This window comes from Bos javanicus, chromosome 24 (assembly GCF_032452875.1).
Source record: "Bos javanicus breed banteng chromosome 24, ARS-OSU_banteng_1.0, whole genome shotgun sequence".
In the NCBI taxonomy this organism is placed as follows: Eukaryota; Metazoa; Chordata; class Mammalia; order Artiodactyla; family Bovidae; genus Bos; species Bos javanicus.
In genome coordinates this window covers 30619152-30639455 of record NC_083891.1, presented here as the reverse complement: position 1 = coordinate 30639455, position 20304 = coordinate 30619152, and the positions used below count along the sequence as shown (strand labels likewise).

At 40.0% G+C, this 20304-nt stretch overlaps 1 protein-coding gene across 1 annotated transcript in view; it reads left to right on the top strand.

Annotated features, from left to right (window-relative positions):
- TAF4B (TATA-box binding protein associated factor 4b) overlaps nucleotides 1-20304 on the top strand; it is a 112048-nt gene that overhangs the window by 12599 nt on the left and 79145 nt on the right. Inside the window, exons 3-6 of the mRNA XM_061399705.1 lie at nucleotides 10141-10248; nucleotides 16676-16837; nucleotides 16940-17062; nucleotides 18969-19058. Of these exons, the coding sequence (XP_061255689.1) occupies nucleotides 10141-10248; nucleotides 16676-16837; nucleotides 16940-17062; nucleotides 18969-19058 (483 nt within the window). The remainder of the gene's footprint in view (nucleotides 1-10140; nucleotides 10249-16675; nucleotides 16838-16939; nucleotides 17063-18968; nucleotides 19059-20304) is intronic.

The following is a 20304-nucleotide window of genomic DNA, read 5'->3' as shown; positions in this document are numbered from 1 at the left end:
TATCATGCATCGAACCTGGACTGGCGATCTGTTTCACATATGATAATATACATGTTTCAATGCCATTCTCCCAAACCATCCCACCCTCGCCCTCTCCCACAGAGTCCAAAAGACTGTTCTATACATCTGTGTCTCTTTTGCTGTCTCTCATACAGGTTTATCGTTACCATCTTTCTAAATTCCATATATATGCGTTAGTATACTCTATTGGTGTTTTTCTTTCTGGCTTACTTCACTCTGTATAATAGGCTCCAGTTTCATCCATCTCATTAGAACTGATTCAAATGTATTCTTTTTAATGGCTGAGTAATACTCCATTGTGTATGTGTACCACAGCTTTCTTATCCATTCATCTGCTGATGGACATCTAGGTCCACGTCCTGGCTATTATAAATAGTGCTGCGATGAACACTGGGGTACATGTGTCTCTTTCAATTCTGGTTTCCTCGGTGTGTATGCCCAGCAGTGGGATTGCTGGGTCATATGGCAGTTCTATTTCCAGTTTTTTAAGGAATCTCCACACTGTTCTCCATAGTGGCTGTACTAGTTTGCATTCCCACCAACAGTGTAAGAGGGTTCCCTTTTCTCTACACCCTCTCCATTGTCTATTGCTTGTAGACTTTTGGATCGCAGCCATTCTGACTGGCGTGAAATGGTACCTCACAGTGGTTTTGATTTCCATTTCTCTAATAATGAGTGATGCTGAGCATCTTTTCATGTGTTTGTTAGCCATCTCTATGTCTTCTTTAGAGAAATGTCTGTTTAGTTCTTTGGCCCATTTTTTGATTGGGTCATTTATTTTTCTGGAATTGAGCTGCAGGAGTTGCTTGTATGTTTTTGAGATTAATCCTTTGTCAGTTGCTTCATTTGCTATTATTTTCTCCCATTCTGAAGGCTGTCTTTTCACCTTGCTTATAGTTTTCTTTGTTGTGCAGCAGCTTTTAATATTAATTAGGTCCCATTTGTTTATTTTTGCTTTTATTTCCAGTATTCTGGGAGGTGGGTCATAGAGGATCCTCCTGTGATTTATGTCAGAGTGTATTTTGCCTGTCTGCCTCTAGGATTTTTATATTTTCTGGCCTTACATTTAGATCTTTAATCCATTTTGAGTTTATTTTTGGGTATGGTGTTAGAAAGTGTTCTAGTTTCATTTTTTTACAAGTGGTTGACCAGTTTTCCCAGCACCACTTGTTAAAGAGATTATCTTTTCTCCATTGTATATTCTTGCCTCCTTTGTTGAAGATAAGTGGACCATAGGTGCGTGGATTTATCTTTGGGCTTTCTGTTTTGTTCTGTCTTTGTGCCAGTACCATACTGTCTTGATGACTGTGGCTTTGTAGTAGAGCCTGAAGTCAGACAGGTTGATTCCTCCAGTTCCATTCTTCTTTCTCAAGATTGCTTTGGCTATTCGAGGTTTTTTGTATTTCCATACAAATTGTGAAAATATTTGATCTAGTTCTGTGAAAAATACTGTTGGTAGCTTGATAGGGATTGCATTGAATCTATAGATTGCTTTGGGTAGTATACTCATTTTCACTATATTGATTCTTCTGATCCATGAACATGGTATATTTCTCCATCTATTAGTGTCCTCTTTGATTTCTTTCACTAGTGTTTTATAGTTTTCTATATATAGGTCTTTTGTAGATATATTCCTAAGTATTTTATTCTTTTCGTTGCAATGGTGAATGGAATTGTTTCCTTAATTTCTCTTTCTGTTTTCTCATTGTTAGTGTATAGGAATGCAAGGGATTTCTGTGTGTTGATTTTATATCCTGCAGCATTACTATATTCATTAATTAGCTCTAGTAATTTTCTGGTGGAGTCTTTAGGATTTTCTATATAGAGGATCATGTCATCTGCCAACAGTGAGAGTTTTACTTCTTCTTTTCCAATCTGGATTCCTTTTATTTCTTTTTCTGCTCTGATTGCTGTGGCCAAAACTTCCAAAACTATGTTGAATAGTAGTGGTGAGAGTGGGCACCCTTGTCTTGTTACTGACTTTAGGGGGAATGCTTTTGGCTTTTCACCATTGAGGATAATGTTTGCTGTGGGTTTGTCATATATAGCTTTTATTATGTTGAGGCATGTTCCTTTTATTCCTGCTTTCTGGCGGGTTTTTATCATAAATGGATGTTGAATTTTGTCAAAGGCTTTCTCTGCATCTATTGAGATAATCATATGGCTTTTATTTTTCAATTTGTTAATGTGGTGTATTACATTGATTGATTTGCAGACATTGAAGAATCCTTGCAACCCTGGGATAAAGCCCACTTGGTCATGATGTATGATCTTTTTAATGTGTTGTTGGATTCTGTTTGCTAGAATTTTGTTGAGGATTTTTGCATCTATGTTCATCAGTGATATTGTTCTGTAGTTTTATTTTTTTGTGGCATCTTTGTCAGGTTTTGGTATTAGGGTGATGGTGGCCTCATAAAATAAGTTTGGAAGTTTACCTTCCTCTGCAATTTTCTGGAAGTGTTTGAGTAGGATAGGTGTTAGCTTTTCTCTAAATTTTTGGTAGAATTCAGCTGTGAAGCCGTCTGGACCTGGGCTTTTGTTTGCTGGAAGATTTCTGATTACAATTTCAATTTCCGTGCTTGTGATGGGTCTGTTAAGATTTTCCATTTCTTCCTGGTTCAGTTTTGGAAAGTTGTACTTTTCTAAGAATTTGTCCATTTCTTCCACGTTGTCCATTTTATTGGCATATAGTTGCTGATAGTAGTCTCTTATGATCCTTTGTATTTCTGTGTTGTCTGTTGTGATCTCTCCATTTTCATTTCTAATTTTGTTGATTTGATTTTTCTCCCTTTGTTTCTTGATGAGTCTAGCTAATGGTTTGTCAATTTTCTTCAACTTCTCAAAGAACCAGCTTTTGACTTTGTTGATTTTTGCTATGGTCTCTTTTGTTTCTTTTGCATTTATTTCTGCCCTAATTTTTAAGATTTCTTTCCTTCTACTAACCCTGGGGTTCTTCATTTCTTCCTCTTTTAGTTGCTCTAGGTGTCGAGTTAGGTTATTTATTTGACTTTTTTCTTGTTTCTTGAGGTATGCCCGTATTGCTATGAACCTTCCCCTTAGTGCCGGGGACCAGCCCCGGCTGATCCAGGGTATTCGAAGGGGAGACGGCGTCGGCAACCTATTCAAATGGTAATTAGAGATATAAAGAGTAATAGAATGAGGATAGCTCAGTAGGAAAATTCAGTGGAGAAAAGAGGCTGAGTAGCTTGGTTTACGCGGAAAATCAATATAACCCGTGACACCAGGTTAGCTCTGACCATGGAGGCCGCAGGCGCCCTCTCGAATAGCGGAAGGTGCCCCACCTTAGACACCTTCTCGAGTGGGTCTTAGAAGCCCAGGCAAATAAGTGGTCGCAGAGGATATCCACGCTCCAGATGGAGACTTCAGCCGGAAGTTAAAGGAAAGAATGACATGGAGAGACCAAGCGTTGGTGAGCAAGGCCCATAAGCTTTATTTTTAACAGGGGCTTTTATACCCTAAGTTACACATAGAGGATAATAGGGGATGCAAAGTCAGCAGTCTTTGATTCTTATCAAAAACCAGGGTTTCTTTCCTGCAAATTTATCGTATACAAATGGTTTAGGTGATTTACATCATCTTCTGGCCAGAAGGCCTATTAACATTTTATGACTCTTGACAAGGACTTATCAACAAAGACTTATTTTCTCTAAGAGTAATTATTTTAAGGTTTTGCGCCATCTTCCGAAGATAAAATTGCATTCCTATAGGGTGGATGTGTAATGGGTTTACAACAAAGGAAAGAATTTATTACCTTAAGGGTCTAAAGTTACTAACACCAAGGCCACTACTTATTTTTTCTACATACCAACTATTAATCAATACATATTCAAGGATACAATTCACGGGATGTGAAAACTTGGCAACAAGCATTGACTCATCAATGAAATCCTTTACTAGTTTATTCTGACAGTTTCTAACTCTCTGAGAGGCTCTAAGCTATTTGAATATCTTAAGCTTCCTCTTAAGAATATCTTAAGCTTGCCTCTGGGAGACTGTAAACAATCGTATGCATAGCTGTAGGAGTCCGGGTAAACTTGTCAGGCGAGTTAGAGAGCCATCTGAAGGGTTTGGATTTAAACACTCCTAATTGCCCAGGAACTTTATTAATTGGAGCTGTAAGTTAACTCTTTGACAGAGAGAGCGAGATGGTGGTAGGGGACAGCCCCCAGTAAAGTCAGAGGTGAGAGCACAAAGCAATAAAGTAGGCAGACTCTGGTTTTTTGGGGGAAAATGCTCGAGAATATTCGGGCGGACTCCTGAGGCTCCATCCCGCCTTTGCGTATGCCGAGCCTCCTTCCTCATGACCTTTGTCACAAGCGGAATGCCTCACCGGCTCCCGGCACCTTAGCACTGCTTTTACAGTATCCCACAGGTTTTGGGTTGTTGTGTTTTCATTTTCATTCGTTCCTATGCATATTTTGATTTCTTTTTTGATTTCTTCTGTAATTTGTTGGTTATTCAGCAGCGTGTTGTTCAGCCTCCATATGTTGGAATTTTTAATAGTTTTTGTCTCCTGTCATTGACATCTAATCTTACTGCATTGTGGTCAGAAAAGATGCTTGGAATGATTTCAATTTTTTGAATTTATCAAGGCTAGATTTATGACCCAGGATGTGATCTATCCTGGAGAAGGTTCCATGTGCACTTGAGAAAAAGGTGAAATTCATTGTTTTGGGGTGAAATGTCCTATAGATATCAATTAGGTCTAACTGGTCTATTGTATCATTTAAAGTTTGTGTTTCCTTGTTAATTTTCTGTTTAGTTGATCTATCCATAGGTGTGAGTGGGGTATTAAAGTCTTCCACTATTATTGTGTTATTGTTAATTTCCCCTTTCATACTTGTTAGCATTTGTCTTACATATTGCAGTGCTCCTATGTTGGGTGCAGATATATTTATAATTGTTATGTCTTCTTCTTGGATTGATCCTTTGATCATTATGTAGTGTCCTTCTTTTGTCTCTTTTCACCGCCTTTGTTTTAAAGTCTATTTTATCTGATATGAGTATTGCTACCCCTGCTTTCTTTTGGTCTCTATTTGCGTGGAATATCTTTTTCCAGCCCTTCACTTCCAGTCTGTATGTGTCCCCTGTTTTGAGGTAGGTCTCTTGTAGACAACATATATAGGGGTCGTGTTTTTTTTATCCATTCAGCCAGTCTTTGTCTTTTGGTTGGGGCATTTAAGCCATTTACATTTAAGGTAATTATTGATAAGTATGATCCTGTTGCCATTTACTTTATTGTTTTGGGTTCAAGTTTATACACCCTTTCTGTGTTTCCTGTCTAGAGAAGGTCCTTTAGCTGGAGAGTTGGAGAGCTGGTTTGGTGGTGGTGAATTCTCTCAGCTTTTTCTTATCTGTAAAGCTTTTGATTTCTCTTTCATATTTGAATGAGATCCTTGCTGGGTACAGTAATCTGGGCTGTAGGTTATTTTATTTCATCACTTTAAGTATGTCTTGCCATTCCCTCCTGGCCTGAAGAGTTTATATTGAAAGATCAGCTGTTATCTTATGGGAATCCCCTTGTGTTTTATTTGTTGTTTTTCCCTTGCTGCATTTAATATTTGTTCTTTGTGTTTGATCTTTGTTAATTTGATTAATATGTGTCTTGGGGTGTTTCACCTTGGGTTTATCCTATTTGGGACTCTCTGGGTTTCTTGGACTTGGGTGATTATTTCCTTCCCCATTTTAGGGAAGTTTTCAGCTATTATCTCCTCAAGTATTTTCTCATGGTCTTTCTTTTTGTCTTCATCTTCTGGGACTCCTATGATTCGAATGTTGGGGCATTTAGCATTGTCCCAGAGGTCTCTGAGGTTGTCCTCATTTCTTTTAATTCTTTTTTTTTTCTCTCTGTTTCATTTATTTCTACCATTCTATCTTCTGTGTCACTAATCCTATCTTCTGCCTCCATTATTCTACTGTTGGTTCCCTCCAGAGTGTTTTTGATCTCATTTATTGCATTATTCATTATATATTGACTCTCTTTTATTTCTTCTAGGTCCTCGTTAAACCTTTCTTGCATCTTCTCGATCTTTGTCTCCTGCCTATTTATCTGTAACTCCATTTTGTTTTCAAGATTTTGGATCATTTTCACTATCATTATTTGGAATTCTTTATCAGGTAGATTCCCTATCTCTTCCTCTTTTGTTTGGTTTGGTGGGCATTTATCCTGTTCCTTTACCTGCTGGGTATTTCTCTCTTTCTTCATCTTGTTTATACTGCTGCGTTTGGGTGGCCTTTCCATATTCTGGTAGTTTGTGGTTCCTCTTTATTGTGGAGGTTCCTCACTGTGGTTGGGGTTGGACATGTGGCTTGTCAAGGTTTCCTGGTTAGGGAAGCTTGTGTCGGTGTTCTGGTGGGTCGAGCTGGATTTCTTCTCTCTGGAGTGCAATGAAGTATCCAGTAATGAGTTATAAGATGTCAATGGGTTTGGAGTAACTTTGGGCAGCCTGTATATTGGAGCTCAGTGATGTGTTCCTGTGTTTCTGGAGAATTTGCGTGGTATGTCTTTCTCTGGAACTTCTTGGCCCTTGGGTGGTGCTTGGTTTCAGTGTAGGTATGGAGGCGTTTGATGAGCTCCTATCAATTAATGTTCCCTGGAGTAAGGAGTTCGGTGGTGTTCTCAGGATTTGGACTTAAGTCTCCTGCCTCTGGTTTTCAGTCATATTCTTACAGTAGCCTGAAGACTTCTCCATATACAAGGTTAATGATGTAAAGTTTCTCCACAGTAAGGGACACCCAGAGAGGTACACAGAGTTACATGGAGAAGAGAATAGGGAGGAGGGAGATAGAAGTGACCAGGAGAAGAACAGGGGGAATCAGAAGGGGAGAGAGCAAGCTAACCAGTAATCACTTCCCTATGTGCGCTCCACAGCCTGGATCCCTCAGAGATGTTCATGGAGTTATACAGAGAAGAGAAGAGGAAGGAAGGAGACAGAGGTGGCCAGGAGGATAAAAGGGGGAATCAAAAGGAGTGAGACATATCCAGCCAGTAATCAGTTCCCTAAGTATTCTCCAGCGTCTGGAACACACAAAGAGATTCACAGAGTTGGGTAGAGAAGAGAAGGGGGAGAGAGGAGATAGAGGCGACCTGGTGGAGAAAAAGGAGAGTCCAAAGAGGGAGAGAGCAGTCAAGCCAGTAATCTCGTTCCCAAGTAAAAATGGTAACTGAAGATTGGGTTCTTAAAGGTACAAAATTGATAACAAATACCAAAAAGCAAAGATTAAAAATCTAGAGTAGAGGTTAGATTCTGAAAAATACAATATTAAAGAAAAGAACAAAGTCACAAAAATTATAAAATATATATATATGAAGTTTGCTTTAAAAATAGGGTCCTTTTTTTTTTTTTTGCAAAGTAATAGTAGGTTATAAAAATTAAAATTAAAGGTGTAATAGAGGACTTAAAAATTAAAAATTTTTTTTAATTTAAAAAATGATAATAGTAAAAATATATCTAGGACTTTCTCTGGTGGTGTTGTGGACAGTGTAGGGTCAGTTCATATTCAGATAGTTCCTTGAGCTGGCTTACACTTCTCAATATCTATATGCCCATTCCTAGGTAGTCCATGCTAACTGCAGGGTTTTAATCTATTGCAACTGTCACTTCCAAAGCGGTTCCCTCTGTTTATTTTAGCTTCTGTTTGCTGGCCTCTTCAGTATCTAATTTCCACCCTGACACAAGGGGGCGGTGGTGTCTCTTTTTTTAGGCTCACTTGTTCAGTCGTGCTGTGGGGAGGGAGGAACACTGCAGACAAATATCCCTGGTGTCTGTGGGGAGTGCTCCCAGTGTCTCGGCCACATTGGGTATGTCCCAACTCAGGGCGTGTGTGCTTTCCCATTCTACACTGCTCAGGCTCTAGGTTGCTCTGCCAGGAACTGTCTGAGGCAGGTCCTGGGTTGAGTGCACTTCCCAGGTCAAAGCTGCTCAGGTTCAGGTTCTCGGGTATGCCACAAAGGCGCAGACTTGATTGGCCCTGCGTTTTGTGCCCTTCCCTGGTCCAAGCGGCTCAGGTGACCAGGTACTTGGTGAGCTGGGACTTACTGCCTCCCCTGTCCCAGGTGCTCAGTTTTCTGGGTGTACAATGAGCGCACCTTTTCAGGTGTGCCCTGTGTCTCCTCTGGGGAGCTGATCTCTGGCTGCGACCCTCCCGACGGATGTTGACCTTCCAGAATCTCAAGGAGTCTTGGTTAGCAACGAAGCCTCCTTGCAGTTTGGTAGATGATGCCTCTCTGGGGCTGCGATTGCCCCCTTCCGGCTCTGGCTGCCCTCGCCTGATTGCCCTCTTCCGGCTCTGGCTGCCCTCGCCTGCCTGTCTCCGGCGGGGGATGGGCCTGTCCACAGCCACCTAGCTCTGCTCAGTCCTGTGAGCGGGCCTGGCAGTGTTTTAGATTAGGGCTTTTCACGGTTTAGCTATCCCACAGTCTGGTTTTCTCTCTCGAGTTAGTTCCCTCAGATTGCCCTCGGGCCATTTAGGCCCGGTCCTTACTCTAAGCAATGCAGACGGCGCCTCCCTGCCCAGCCCCCGCTTGCTAGTGGCGGATGCAGGCTTCTGCACCGCTTCTCTGCTGGGGGTTGCCTTAGGCACATAATCTGTGTGTTTTAATTATTTATTTATTTTTCCTCCCGGTTATGTTGCCCTCTGAGGTTCCAAGGCTCGCCACAGATTCGCCAGTGAGAGTGTTTCCTGGTGTTTGGAAACTTCTCTCTTTTTTAAGACTGCCTTCCTGGGATGGGTCTCCGTCCCTCCCTTTTGTCTCTCTTTTTATCTTTTATGTTTTTTTCCCTACCTCCTTTCAAAGACAATGGGCTGCCTTTCTGGGTGCCTGATGTCTTCTGCCAGCATTCAGAAGTTGTTTTGTGAAATTTACTCAGAGTTCAAATGTTCTTTCCATGAATTTGTGGGGGAGAAGGTGGTCTCCCCATCCTATTCCTCTGCCATCTTAGGACCACCCCCTAACTTGGCATTGTTAAAAGGTGATTTATTTTACATACATGATTATCTTTCTAGATATCTAAAGCTTATCCTGTGTGTGTCAGAGTTAAAAAAAAATATTTTTATGGGCATCTTTCTTTGGTTAAACAGAAAATACAGAATGTAGTATAGTAATGTCTTCATGAATCAGGCTCATCCTGATAAAAGGGTTCATTGTATTCTGTGGTAATATCATCTTTGCCAGTCTTTCCCAACCCGCTGTGTTCTGTGCTCCCCTAATTTGATTCTAGGTGCTTAACCAGTCATTTTCTCTATTTCTGTATCAGTGATAGCTACTCCTTCCTTTTCTTGTTTGCTATGGGTTGAGAAGATAGGTTAGCAGACTTTTGTTTATAATCACATATAAAATAAGAATCTAAAGGGAAGGGGCATGGATAGTGGTAGAAGATTTAAGAGATACAAACTACCATGTATAAAGTAAGTAAGCTACATGGATATATTGTACAACACAGGGAAAACAGACAATATTTAAAAATAGTTATTAATGGAGTATAATATTTAAAAGTTGGGAATCAATATATTGTAAGCCTAAGACTTATATAATATTGTACCTCAACTATACTTCAATAACAATGAATGATAATTATGTGATAAGATGTAGATGTTAGTGAATGTTACAGAATCATTGCATTATATAAATTCCCATTCATGTTAGGGAATCATATTGCATTATATAAATGTATCAAATCAACACATCACACACTTTAAACTTATGCAATGTTATATTTCTATTATATCACAATAAAAAAATTTAATTAGTGATATTTTTTTAAAAGACTGAAAGGATATCAGCAATGGAAATGACAGAAAAAAAGAATCTATGTTTTCTGTGAGAATCAAAGAGTAAAATTCAAAGATTTTAATGCTGAAATACTGTGATATTTAGGAATCTTAAGTCAACTCTTTACCTGCTGAGCCATCAGGAAGCCCTAGTAACAATTTACTGGTTAGGTTAATAGTAGAAAATATGCATAAAGTTCATAAGATTATAAAGCAAGTTATAACAAAGAAGTTTGTTGTGGTAAAGTGTTTGGATGTTTGCTATAATACTGATTGATTTTAAATTGCTAATATTGATGACTCTCTATCATCTCCCCCTTCCCCAAGAATTCTAGTTCACAGTTAATCAAGAAAGTGGCAGTGGCACCTGTTAAACAATTGGCACAAGTAGGAACTACTGTGGTAACCTCTGTTCCGAAGCCTTCCCCAGCGCAAGTAAGTTGTGACTTGTGGTCATGTGCACCCTGGTTATATTTTCATATTTTGTTATTATTTGTTGTTAGCTATTTCCTGAAGAGAACAATCCACTGATATATAAGGACACTTACTAAACTGGAAACTGTTGGAAGTATGGGAAACACAAGATGAACATGGTATATATTCTTGGAATATCATGTTTATTTGAATGTATTAAATTAATACAAGGTGTGTCTAATGTTTATGTGTCCCAGGGTCTATAAGCAGGTGCTGGGACAGAATTTTGGTGTCTGGGGTGTTTATAAAGGATTGATAGCTGTGGAAGGGAAGGAGAATAGGAGTTTGAACTAAATGCAGGCTCAATAATGCCTTGGCCACCCTGATGGGGAACTCTGGAGCAAGTGTGGCCTGTCAAGAGTTGTCTCACCGAGTGCCACCTTGGTTGGGTGAACCACAATTCCCCCTCTGTGATCATTCACTGGATGTGGACTCTCCAGGGAGAGTTGTGTTCATGGCAAGGTAATGCTCTGTAGCTGTGACAGATTCTGAAGGAATTGACAACTATCATCTTCCTAAATAGCATCCCCTTGGAGAAGGCAATGGCACCCCACTCCAGGACTCTTGCCTGGAAAATCCCATGGACAGAGGAGCCTGGTGGGCTGCAGTCCATGGGGTCGCTAAGAGTCGGACACGACCGAGCAACTTCACTTTCACTTTTCACTTTCCTGCATTGGAGAAGGAAATGGCAACCCACTCCAGTGTTCTTGCCTGGAGAATCCCAGGGACGGGGAGCCTGGTGGGCTGCCGTCTATGGGGTCGCACAGAGTCGGACATGACTGAAGCGACTTAGCAGCAGCAGCAACAGCTAGGATGACACATATCTTTCTTTGTGATGGTATATCGCAGTCTCCTCCTTTGAAGCACTGGGACCTATGTCCTCATACATGTTGGAAACCAACTCTCCTTGGATTCTAATAGGTTTATTCCTTGGGGAAGCAGAGAAGAGGAAGTTAATAAGGTGTACTAAAGTCCCCACCGCTGCAGCTGACATCATTATGTCCGTCCACCATCCATTCTGGATTCCTCCCATTCTTAACTACAAATTCTGTTGGGTCTTAACTGGTAGTGTGATCAGACTTTTATCCCTGAGGGATCTGAGGTCCAAATTGCAGTCTTTTTTTTTATAGAAGTTTATTTATTTCTTTATGGTTGTATTGGGTCTTCATTGCTGTGTGTGGGCTTTTCTCTAGTTGCAGAGAATGGAGGCTAACTCTCTAGTTGTGGTGCACAGGCTTCTCATTGTGGTGACTTCTCTTGTTGTGGAACACAGGCTCTAGGGTGTGTAGACTTCAATAATTGTGGCACGTGGGCTCAGTAGGTGGGATCCCTGGGCTCTAGAGCACAAGCTCAACAGTTGTGGTGCACTGGCTTAGTTCCACAGCATGTGGGATCTTCTTGGATCTGGGATCAAACCCATGTCTCCTGCAATGGCAGGTGGATTCTTTACCACTGAGCACCAGGGAAGCCCTACCACAGTCTTTTTAGGCAAGAGTTGTGGCACTTGTCCATTTATCGCCATAATTGGACAAGGAAATAACCAAGAGCCAGTAAGTGAATCACCCGTTCACTGCATAAACTCCTTGACCTTCACTGTATAAAAGGAACCCTCCCTATGCCAGATGGCAGGTCTGTTACCCCTGTCATGGTAATGATTCTCTTTCCTGCTGGTTGGTAGATAATGCGACCTTGAAGTCCCCATGAGGCAGCCATAGTGTCTACTTCCTTGGGACTCCTGTTACGTTCTTTGGTGAAAGCGTGCGCACTGTGGGCAGGAACAGAAAGCACAGAGGCCCCCAGTGGGTTTTTGGGAGTAATAGTAAGTAGATCCATTCATCCTTCTACTCTGATTTTTTGATTTTTCTTATTTTTGTCCATATAAAATTTTTTGATTCAGTGAGTACACCTAAGTCTTAGAAGATGGAGGATGGAATTCTGTCTTCAAAGAGTATTGTCTTTGAGTTCTCACTGCACCTGGTTTCTGCAGGCTGTTCTAAACTAAGCAGGCAGCTTCTGGGTCCTGCCAGATATGACACAATCAGTGGATCCCATGGTCATGGGACCACTGTTGTCCTTCCTTTGCTGTATAGAAGGGACATCTTTCTGGAACATGTTATGTGAAATCCCATGCTTAAACTTGGTGTTTAAGGTTTCAAAATTGTTTAACGATATTACTTCCTCTAACAGAGATGATGAGCAGTGAATCTGATTTTAAACTTAGTTTTTCTTTTCCCTAATAATGGCTACCATTTATTGAGCACTTAATATGTTGACCACTTTAAGTGTTTTACATCCCTCACCTCACTTCATTTCGTCCTGTGACTACTCTATGAGGAAGTATTATCTCCATTTTATGTGTGTGAAAATAGGTTTAGAGAAGTTAGGAAATTTGCATGATTTCTGCTAATATGTAGCAGAGGGCCATTTGAGTCAAGGTCTCTGTCTGACTCTGGAAACTGTTCTTTATTACCTCTGTGCTGATTGTCCCAAACTCTAGGTTCCCCCTAATAATAACCCAAGTTATTTAAGGAGATTATTGGGTTATTTAAGGAGATCATTGGGCCAAAGAGCATGAATTTAGGCCTACTGATGTCTGCTCTGTATTGTAAGAAGTAATTATGTTTCTTAAAAGGGGATTTTGTTTTGATGATCAGTCAGATGTGGACACCAAATACCACCACAGGGAGGTATGTGAAAGTGAAAGAGATTTATAATACTGCAGGTCTTAGAAGAGGGGGCATGGCACACCATTCAAGGGGGCATGTGGAAGGAGACCTGGGGCAGGCTTATCCAAACAGGTGGTATCCCGAGAGAGAATGAGGACGTGGGGGGCAAGTGGCTTTGTTGAGAGTTTGTATGGATTGAATTTCACTGGTGTGTTTGAATGGCACTAGGTCACAGTCAGGAGGGCAGAAAGAGAACTTGTAGGAGGGACCAGCCTTATCACACGGGGTCACCTGGGCAAGGTGTTCATAGCCTGTTTGTGGGATGTTGAGGCACCAGGAAAATATGAAGTTGAAGAATTTATAAGATTATTTTATGAAAGATTTTCTCTTTTGCAGTACTTTGAGTATATCATTTCTTTTACCTTTTGAAAAATATTCATCTATTTTTGGACATGCTGGGTGGGTCTTCGTTGCTACATGGGCTTTTCGCTAGTTGCGGCAAGCAGGGGCTACTCTTCACTGCGGTGCACAGGCTTCCCTTGTTGCGGAGCACCGGCCCTAGGAGCACAGGCTTTAGCAGTTTGGCACATGGGCTCAGCAGTTGTGGCATGTGGCCTTAGTTGCTCTACAGCAGGTGGATTCTTCCTGGACCAGGAGTCAAACCTGTGTCCCTTCCATTAGTAGGTGGATTCTTATCCACTGCACCACCAGGGAAATCCTATCAGTTTTTTAAATTGTATCTATTTCTTAAAGATTTAGTACATGTAGTTGTTCCAAAATAATATATATATGTGTTGTTTCATTGTTTTCTACCATTGCTCTTTCCATGTAATGCGTGCATAACTTTTCTTAATTTAGACTGATGCATATTTTAAACTGGGTCACTCCTTAGTGGTAGGCTAAAGCAATAGAAATATCAGTGAATTAGTGAATAATATCTGTGTCCACTCCAAGAGGTCAGTCAGTTCAGTCATTCAGTCACGTCCAACCCTTTGCAACCCCATGAACCGCAGCACGCCAGGCCTCCCTGTCCATCACCAACTCCCAGAGTTTACCCAAACTCATGTCCATTGAGTTGGTGATGCCATCCAGCCATCTCATCCGCTGTCGTCCCCTTCTCCTCCTGCCCTCAATCTTTCCCAGCATCAGGGTCTTTTCAAATGAGTCAGCTTTCTGCATCAGGTAGCCAAAGTATTGGAGTTTCAGCTTCAACATCAGTCCTTCCAATGAACACCCAGGAGTTATCTCCTTTAGGATGGACTGGTTGGATCTCCTTGCAGTCAAAGGGACTCTCAAGAGTCTTCTCCAACACCATAATTCAAAAGCATCAATTCTTCGGTGCTCAGCTTTCTTTATAGTCCAACTCTCACATCCATACATGACTACTGGAAAAACCATAGCCTTGACTAGATGGACCTTTGATAACAAAGTAATGTTTCTGCTTTTTAATATGCTGTCTAGATTGGTCATAACTTTCCTTCCAAGGAGTAAGCGTCTTTTAATTTCATGGCTGCAATCACCATCTGCAGTGATTTTGGAGCCCCCAAAAATAGTCAGCCACTGTTTCCCATTTCCCCATCTATTTGCCATGAAGTGATGAGACCGGATGCCATGTTCTTAGTTTTCTGAATGTTGAGCTTTAAACCAACTTTTGTCACTGTCCTCTTTCACTTTCATCAAGAGGCTCTTTAGTTCCTCTTCACTTTCTGCCATAATGGTGGTGTCATCTGCATATCTGAGGCTATTGATATTTCTCCCGGCAATCTTCATTCCAGCTTGTGCTTCTTCCAGCCCAGTGATTCTCATAATATACTCTGCATATAAGTTAAATAAGCAGGGTGACAATATAAAGCTTTGACATACTCCTTTCCCAATTTGGAACCAGTCTGTTGTTCCATGTCCAGTTCTAACTGTTGCTTCCTGACCTGCAAACAGGTTTCCCAAGAGGCAGGTCATGTGGTCTGGTATTCCTATCTCTTTCAGAATTTTCCACAAGTTTATTATGATCCCAATTTTAGGTATTTTTTTTAGAAATGAGGGTCTAGAACCTGGATGGCTCTCTGTAGTCTGTTAAATTTGCATACAGTTCATTTCACTGACTATGTATAACTGATTTTTCACAATTTATTTCACATATACCCAAGCTTTTTTCTCTCCTGTCCCCTAAACATGCCTATCAGTGCCAGTGTGGTCTTGAAAAGCATGGCAATAGCATTGCCTGGTCTGTTGCTGCTGCTGCTAAGTCGCTTCAGTTGTGTCCGACTCTCTGCGACCCCGTTGACAGCAGCCCACCAGGCTTCCCCGTCCCTGGGATTCTCCAGGCAAGAATACTGGAGTGGGTTGCCATTTCCTTCTCCAATGTGTGAACGTGAAGTGGCCCAGTCGTGTCCGACTCTTAGTGACCCCATGGACTGCAGCCTACCAGGCTGCTCCGTCCGTGGGATTTTCCAGGCAAGAGTACTGGAGTGGGGCGCCATTGCCTTCTCCCGCCTGGTCTAGCATATGCAAAGTTAATGATCAACACAGTTCATCCATTATAGCAGTGTGATTACACGTAGTGTAAGGCTGGGATCGTGTGACTCCATGCCTCTTAAGAGGTGCAAGTATCAGGTGAGGTACAGGTAGTAGCTATATTAGAAAGAGTTACAAAAGACAGATTTTGTGCTGGGACAGGATAAAATACTGACAAGGAAAGTAGAAACGCTATAAATGCTTCTACTCACAAAAAATAGGACTCTTCCTGAGATTTGCCTTATTTTGCTTCATAAGGAAAAGGGACAGTAGTCCCCGCGAGGAACTTCTCTCATCAGTCCTAAAGCTGAAGTTCAACATCACTTTCTTAAATATAGTAGTACAGAGAATTAATGACAGAGTACAAAACATTCACTGAAGAAGGAGTATGTATTTACTGTCTGTAAACCTAAAAAAGTTTATTAGAAAATCTCCAAAAGGATTCAGAGGAAACTGCATAGTACTTTATCTCAATATGGTTGTCTCAAATAATACCCAATTTGTGATTCCTTGTATTTAACTTTTTATCCTGCAGGTGGTGCTGTAATTACTCCTCTTCCTTTAACAGAGGCTAGAAGAAACACCTGAGATTCTTTTCCATGTGAAAATAACACAATCACATAATATTTGTTATTACAAATTTCAAAAATATTACTTCTCTATTAAGTCTACATAAAAGCAGCTTATCTGAATATAAGATGATCAGTAGATCTCACAGCTTTGTACTTACTAAAAAGCAGAATATTGTAGAATAGGAAAGTCTGTATTTTCATATAAAAACTTACTATTTCAGATCCTTTTTGGAGACATATTAATATGTTTAAGGACTGTGCGCTTGGCACTGTTTTTTAAAAACAATCCCAAGATAGTAGGTACCGTTGCCATCCTTGTTTTCTTACGGACAGGAATCAAGAAGGTTAGCAAGATTAAGTAACTTACCTGAAGTGGATGCTTGGGTGTCAGTGAAAAATAGGTAGTAATGAAACCCAGAAATGAAACCTACAAATAGGTGAGAATGAAACCCAGAGGTACTAGAGTCCAGACCTGGTAAATGATTTTACATTGCCTTAGACTAGTAGAGCATAATACAAAAGCAAGGAAGTCAAGATCCATCTGTAGTCTGAAGTGTGAACATGATACATAGCATAGTAACATGATACATAGCATAGCATAGTGATGCGTATCTCAGTGTCTACTGCTTTCAATTTCAGTCTGTGGCTGTGCCAACTAACGTGGTCACAATTACTCCTGTAAAGCCCGTGAATACTGTAACAACCCTGAAGCCTTCAAGTTTGGGAACAGCATCTGCCCCCTCAAATGAGCTCAATCTCAAAACAGAGAACTCAGCCTCTGCTCAGGCTAACCTTTCTCCGGTAAGGTCTCACTTGCACCGTACATAAATCAAGCGCTCTACACGTTTTCTTGAATCCTGTTTTCTAGCCAACATTTGTGACTGTTTGTATTTCTGTATTTAGACGATGCTAGAAAATGTGAAGAAATGTAAGAACTTCCTCGCAATGTTAATAAAACTAGCGTGTAGTGGATCCCAGTCCCCGGAGATGGGGCAGAATGTGAAGAAGTTGGTAGAGCAACTTTTGGTAAGTTCGGACAGTAAAAGCTCTGTAAGAATCTACACAACTGGTTTTAAGTGGGGAATAAATAAATATTTTTAAATGAAGTTTATCTTAAATGGATATTTGGATAAACTTTACTTTTGCTTCTTGAAAGCTCTGTAATGATATAAACCTTAGAGTCGTAAATCTTGTCTATCCGGTCATTGCCCTGTATCGATGGGGTTTGGTTTTAGGAGCCACTGTAGATACCAAAATCCCCGGATGCTCAAGTCCCATAGTTGACCCTCCCTGTCTGTGGGCTCTGTATCTGCGGATTTGACCAATCACGGGTTGTAAATCTTGTAGTACCCCATCCTTAACTGGTTGAATCTGGATGCGATTCTGCGCACACGGAACACGGGGATCCAGAGGGCAGAGTGTGTATTACTTAGTCTTGCTTCTCTTAGCCTAAAGACAGCTTTGGAGAGAAGGTTGACTTTTTTGTTTTTTTTGTCAGATAAACTTATGTGGGGAATATTTGGCCTCATGGAAAGAGGTAGTTGAGAAAGTACTTTGAGAGCGTTTCTCCAGATCATTATAGGTATTCTTTATAGTCCACTGGTTTATTTTGTACCTTGAATGGATCTTTCAACCATGTATGATTTTTGAAACAGCTCACATTTGGTCATCTGGAAAATAACTGGTTCAGTGGGTTGTATAGATTTTCCAAATGTTGACAAATCTGTTTTTTTAAATATCAAAAAATCATACTTGTAATCTAATAATCACATCAGAAGATTTTTTCAGTACAGAGAAGCTATCAAACTCAGGATTATGGTTACACATTTTCCAAAATTCTAATTTTGGCTTGAGAGCTCTGATTTTTATCATTAGCAGCCAAAACTGACAGTTGTTTCCTTACAATGACAGGTTTGGTTCATTTGTTTTTTTCCTTTTGAGATAATGTCTCTCAAAATACCCCAGTGTGAATAACCACAGCTGGTTTGATATTCTTTCTGGTAAACGAAAAAAAAAAAAAAAACCAACAAAACACAGCTAATTCAGCTAGCAGCTCATTGGAAAAGTGCTTTTCCTTGAGTATCTTACTTTGCCTGCTCTGTGTGTGGTTCCCATTAGGTTACACACAGTATTTTAAAAAGATGGCTACTAAAGTGTTGGGATTTGGTAAAATTAAATTTTACTGTTTGGTCGAAGACATTTTCAAGTGGAACTGGTTCTGTTTTTTGTTTTTTTTTTACCACACCTGCTTTGCAATGTAGAATATGACAGATATTTAAAACTGCCAGCAGTTTTATTCAGTGTTGCTTTTGTACCATTGGTGCAAATCTCAGCACAGTGAAAAAGGCCCCAAAATGATTAGTTATTAATGTGAGAATAATTTAGACCTCATAGACCCCTGCAATGTTTAGAATCCAAAGTGGCATGGAAGGGTTCCTAAGCCCTTTGAAACAATGGCATGTATATTATTTTGGCCTTGTAATAGCATTCTAGAAATACAGTCTAGTCACAGTTAAAGTAATTTAAAAATTGGAAAGGTAAACCAAAACAAAATCCCAAGCCCCACACCAGGTGATTGTTCAGTTTTCTGCCCTAAGTAATGTAGGACTCCTGTGTTTTTACTTCTTAGTTTGTTCTTAACAAACTGTGGTCTTAATACTGTCGCCTTGCCATTTAGCCAGCTCTCATCTCACTTTCACTTTGCTTACTGAGATCTTAAAAAATAATAATAATTGCTTCATTGTATTCTATATGAAAAAAGCATCTGTTTATTCACTTTGTAGGGGACAAAAAAAACCCACCTGTATTTAATGATAGACTTTGACTTTATCACTTTTAGAAGCTTGCTATATCGCCAGTCATGAATTACACACTTTTCCTCTTGTAAAATATTTGTAAACCTAAAAGTATTTTTCTTTTTCCTATTCTTCAGGATGCAAAAATTGAAGCAGAAGAGTTTACTAGACAACTGTATGTTGAACTCAAGTCTTCACCTCAGCCTCACCTAGTTCCTTTCCTTAAGGTAAAGTTATGTGTTACTTTGAAGAAATTGTTTGGATTGGATTACTTTAAAGTAATTTAAAATCTGAATATTTCAATATGACAGCAACTTAATATGAAGATAGTAACAGTAGGAGAAACCTTTAGGGCTGTTGTAATCTGTAAAGCACATTTATAATCCATATTCTTTGGATTGGAACGTGCTGAGAAAACAAAAGTAACATCTTCATGAATATAACTTAATGATTATATTATTTAATGCTTGTATCCTGAAAGATTCTTAACTTAAAAAAAGTAGGGTCTCTTCTTTGTCCTATTATTTCTTAGTGTCAGAAATAGTCAACCTCGTGGTGCCAAATTTAGTGGGAAAACTGTTATATTTTGGGTTAGGGAAAGCTATTATCTTTAAAAATTAATTTATAATGTTAGACATTCTCTTAAGATTTATTGAATTAAATAGATTTTGATGGAGAACAATATCTTTGATATCTTTGTTATCTTTGATAACAAGAGCTTTGATTGGCAGGCTGAAAAATTATGTTCCTTTTGTATATTTAGTGTCTGGAAAAGAGTTGACTTGAAAGTTATAAAGTTATTAAAGACCTGAGATTATAGTAAACCAAGAGTCCTCCCATACATTTTGAAATAACAGAATGAAGAGTTGCCTTTAGAAAAATTTGGCATGGTTGTCTAGGGGAGAGGAGTGAGACCTCGTGGAGATGAAAGAAGAGTGGGAAAGGGGTTGGGGCACCGCTGTTTCCGAAGGCTATTAAGATAGTGGAAATTGTCACCAGGAGGCTGACCATGTTAATTAGGAGGGTGCCAGATAGCTGATCTGAACTGAGAGTGTTTTAGCCAGAACAGTCTTGGTCTGGGAAGGGAAGATTAAAGAGTTAGCACAGTGCTGAACGTCAGATGATGCTGAACATCAGATAACATCTCCAGGTAGCCCTCATGATTGGGAAGTCGGCAGCAGTCCTTCCTTAGGTGCTTTCAGTGCAAAAGGTCTGTGAGCTCTAGGTACTCTGTGACACTGACACTGTGTAACATGAGTCTATGTTTCATACTCTGGAGACACTGTAGGGGAGAAGATAGGGGATAAGTAAGTACCTACTATGTGTTCTGTGCTTTGCTAGCTACTTCTGTTTTTTTTTTAATTTGCATTGTTTGGATTTAATTTTCCATTTTGGAGGTGAGAAAATTGTTCAAGTTAACTTTTGATTAAACACACAGGCCTAGAATTTAGCCTGACTCTATAGCCTATGAAA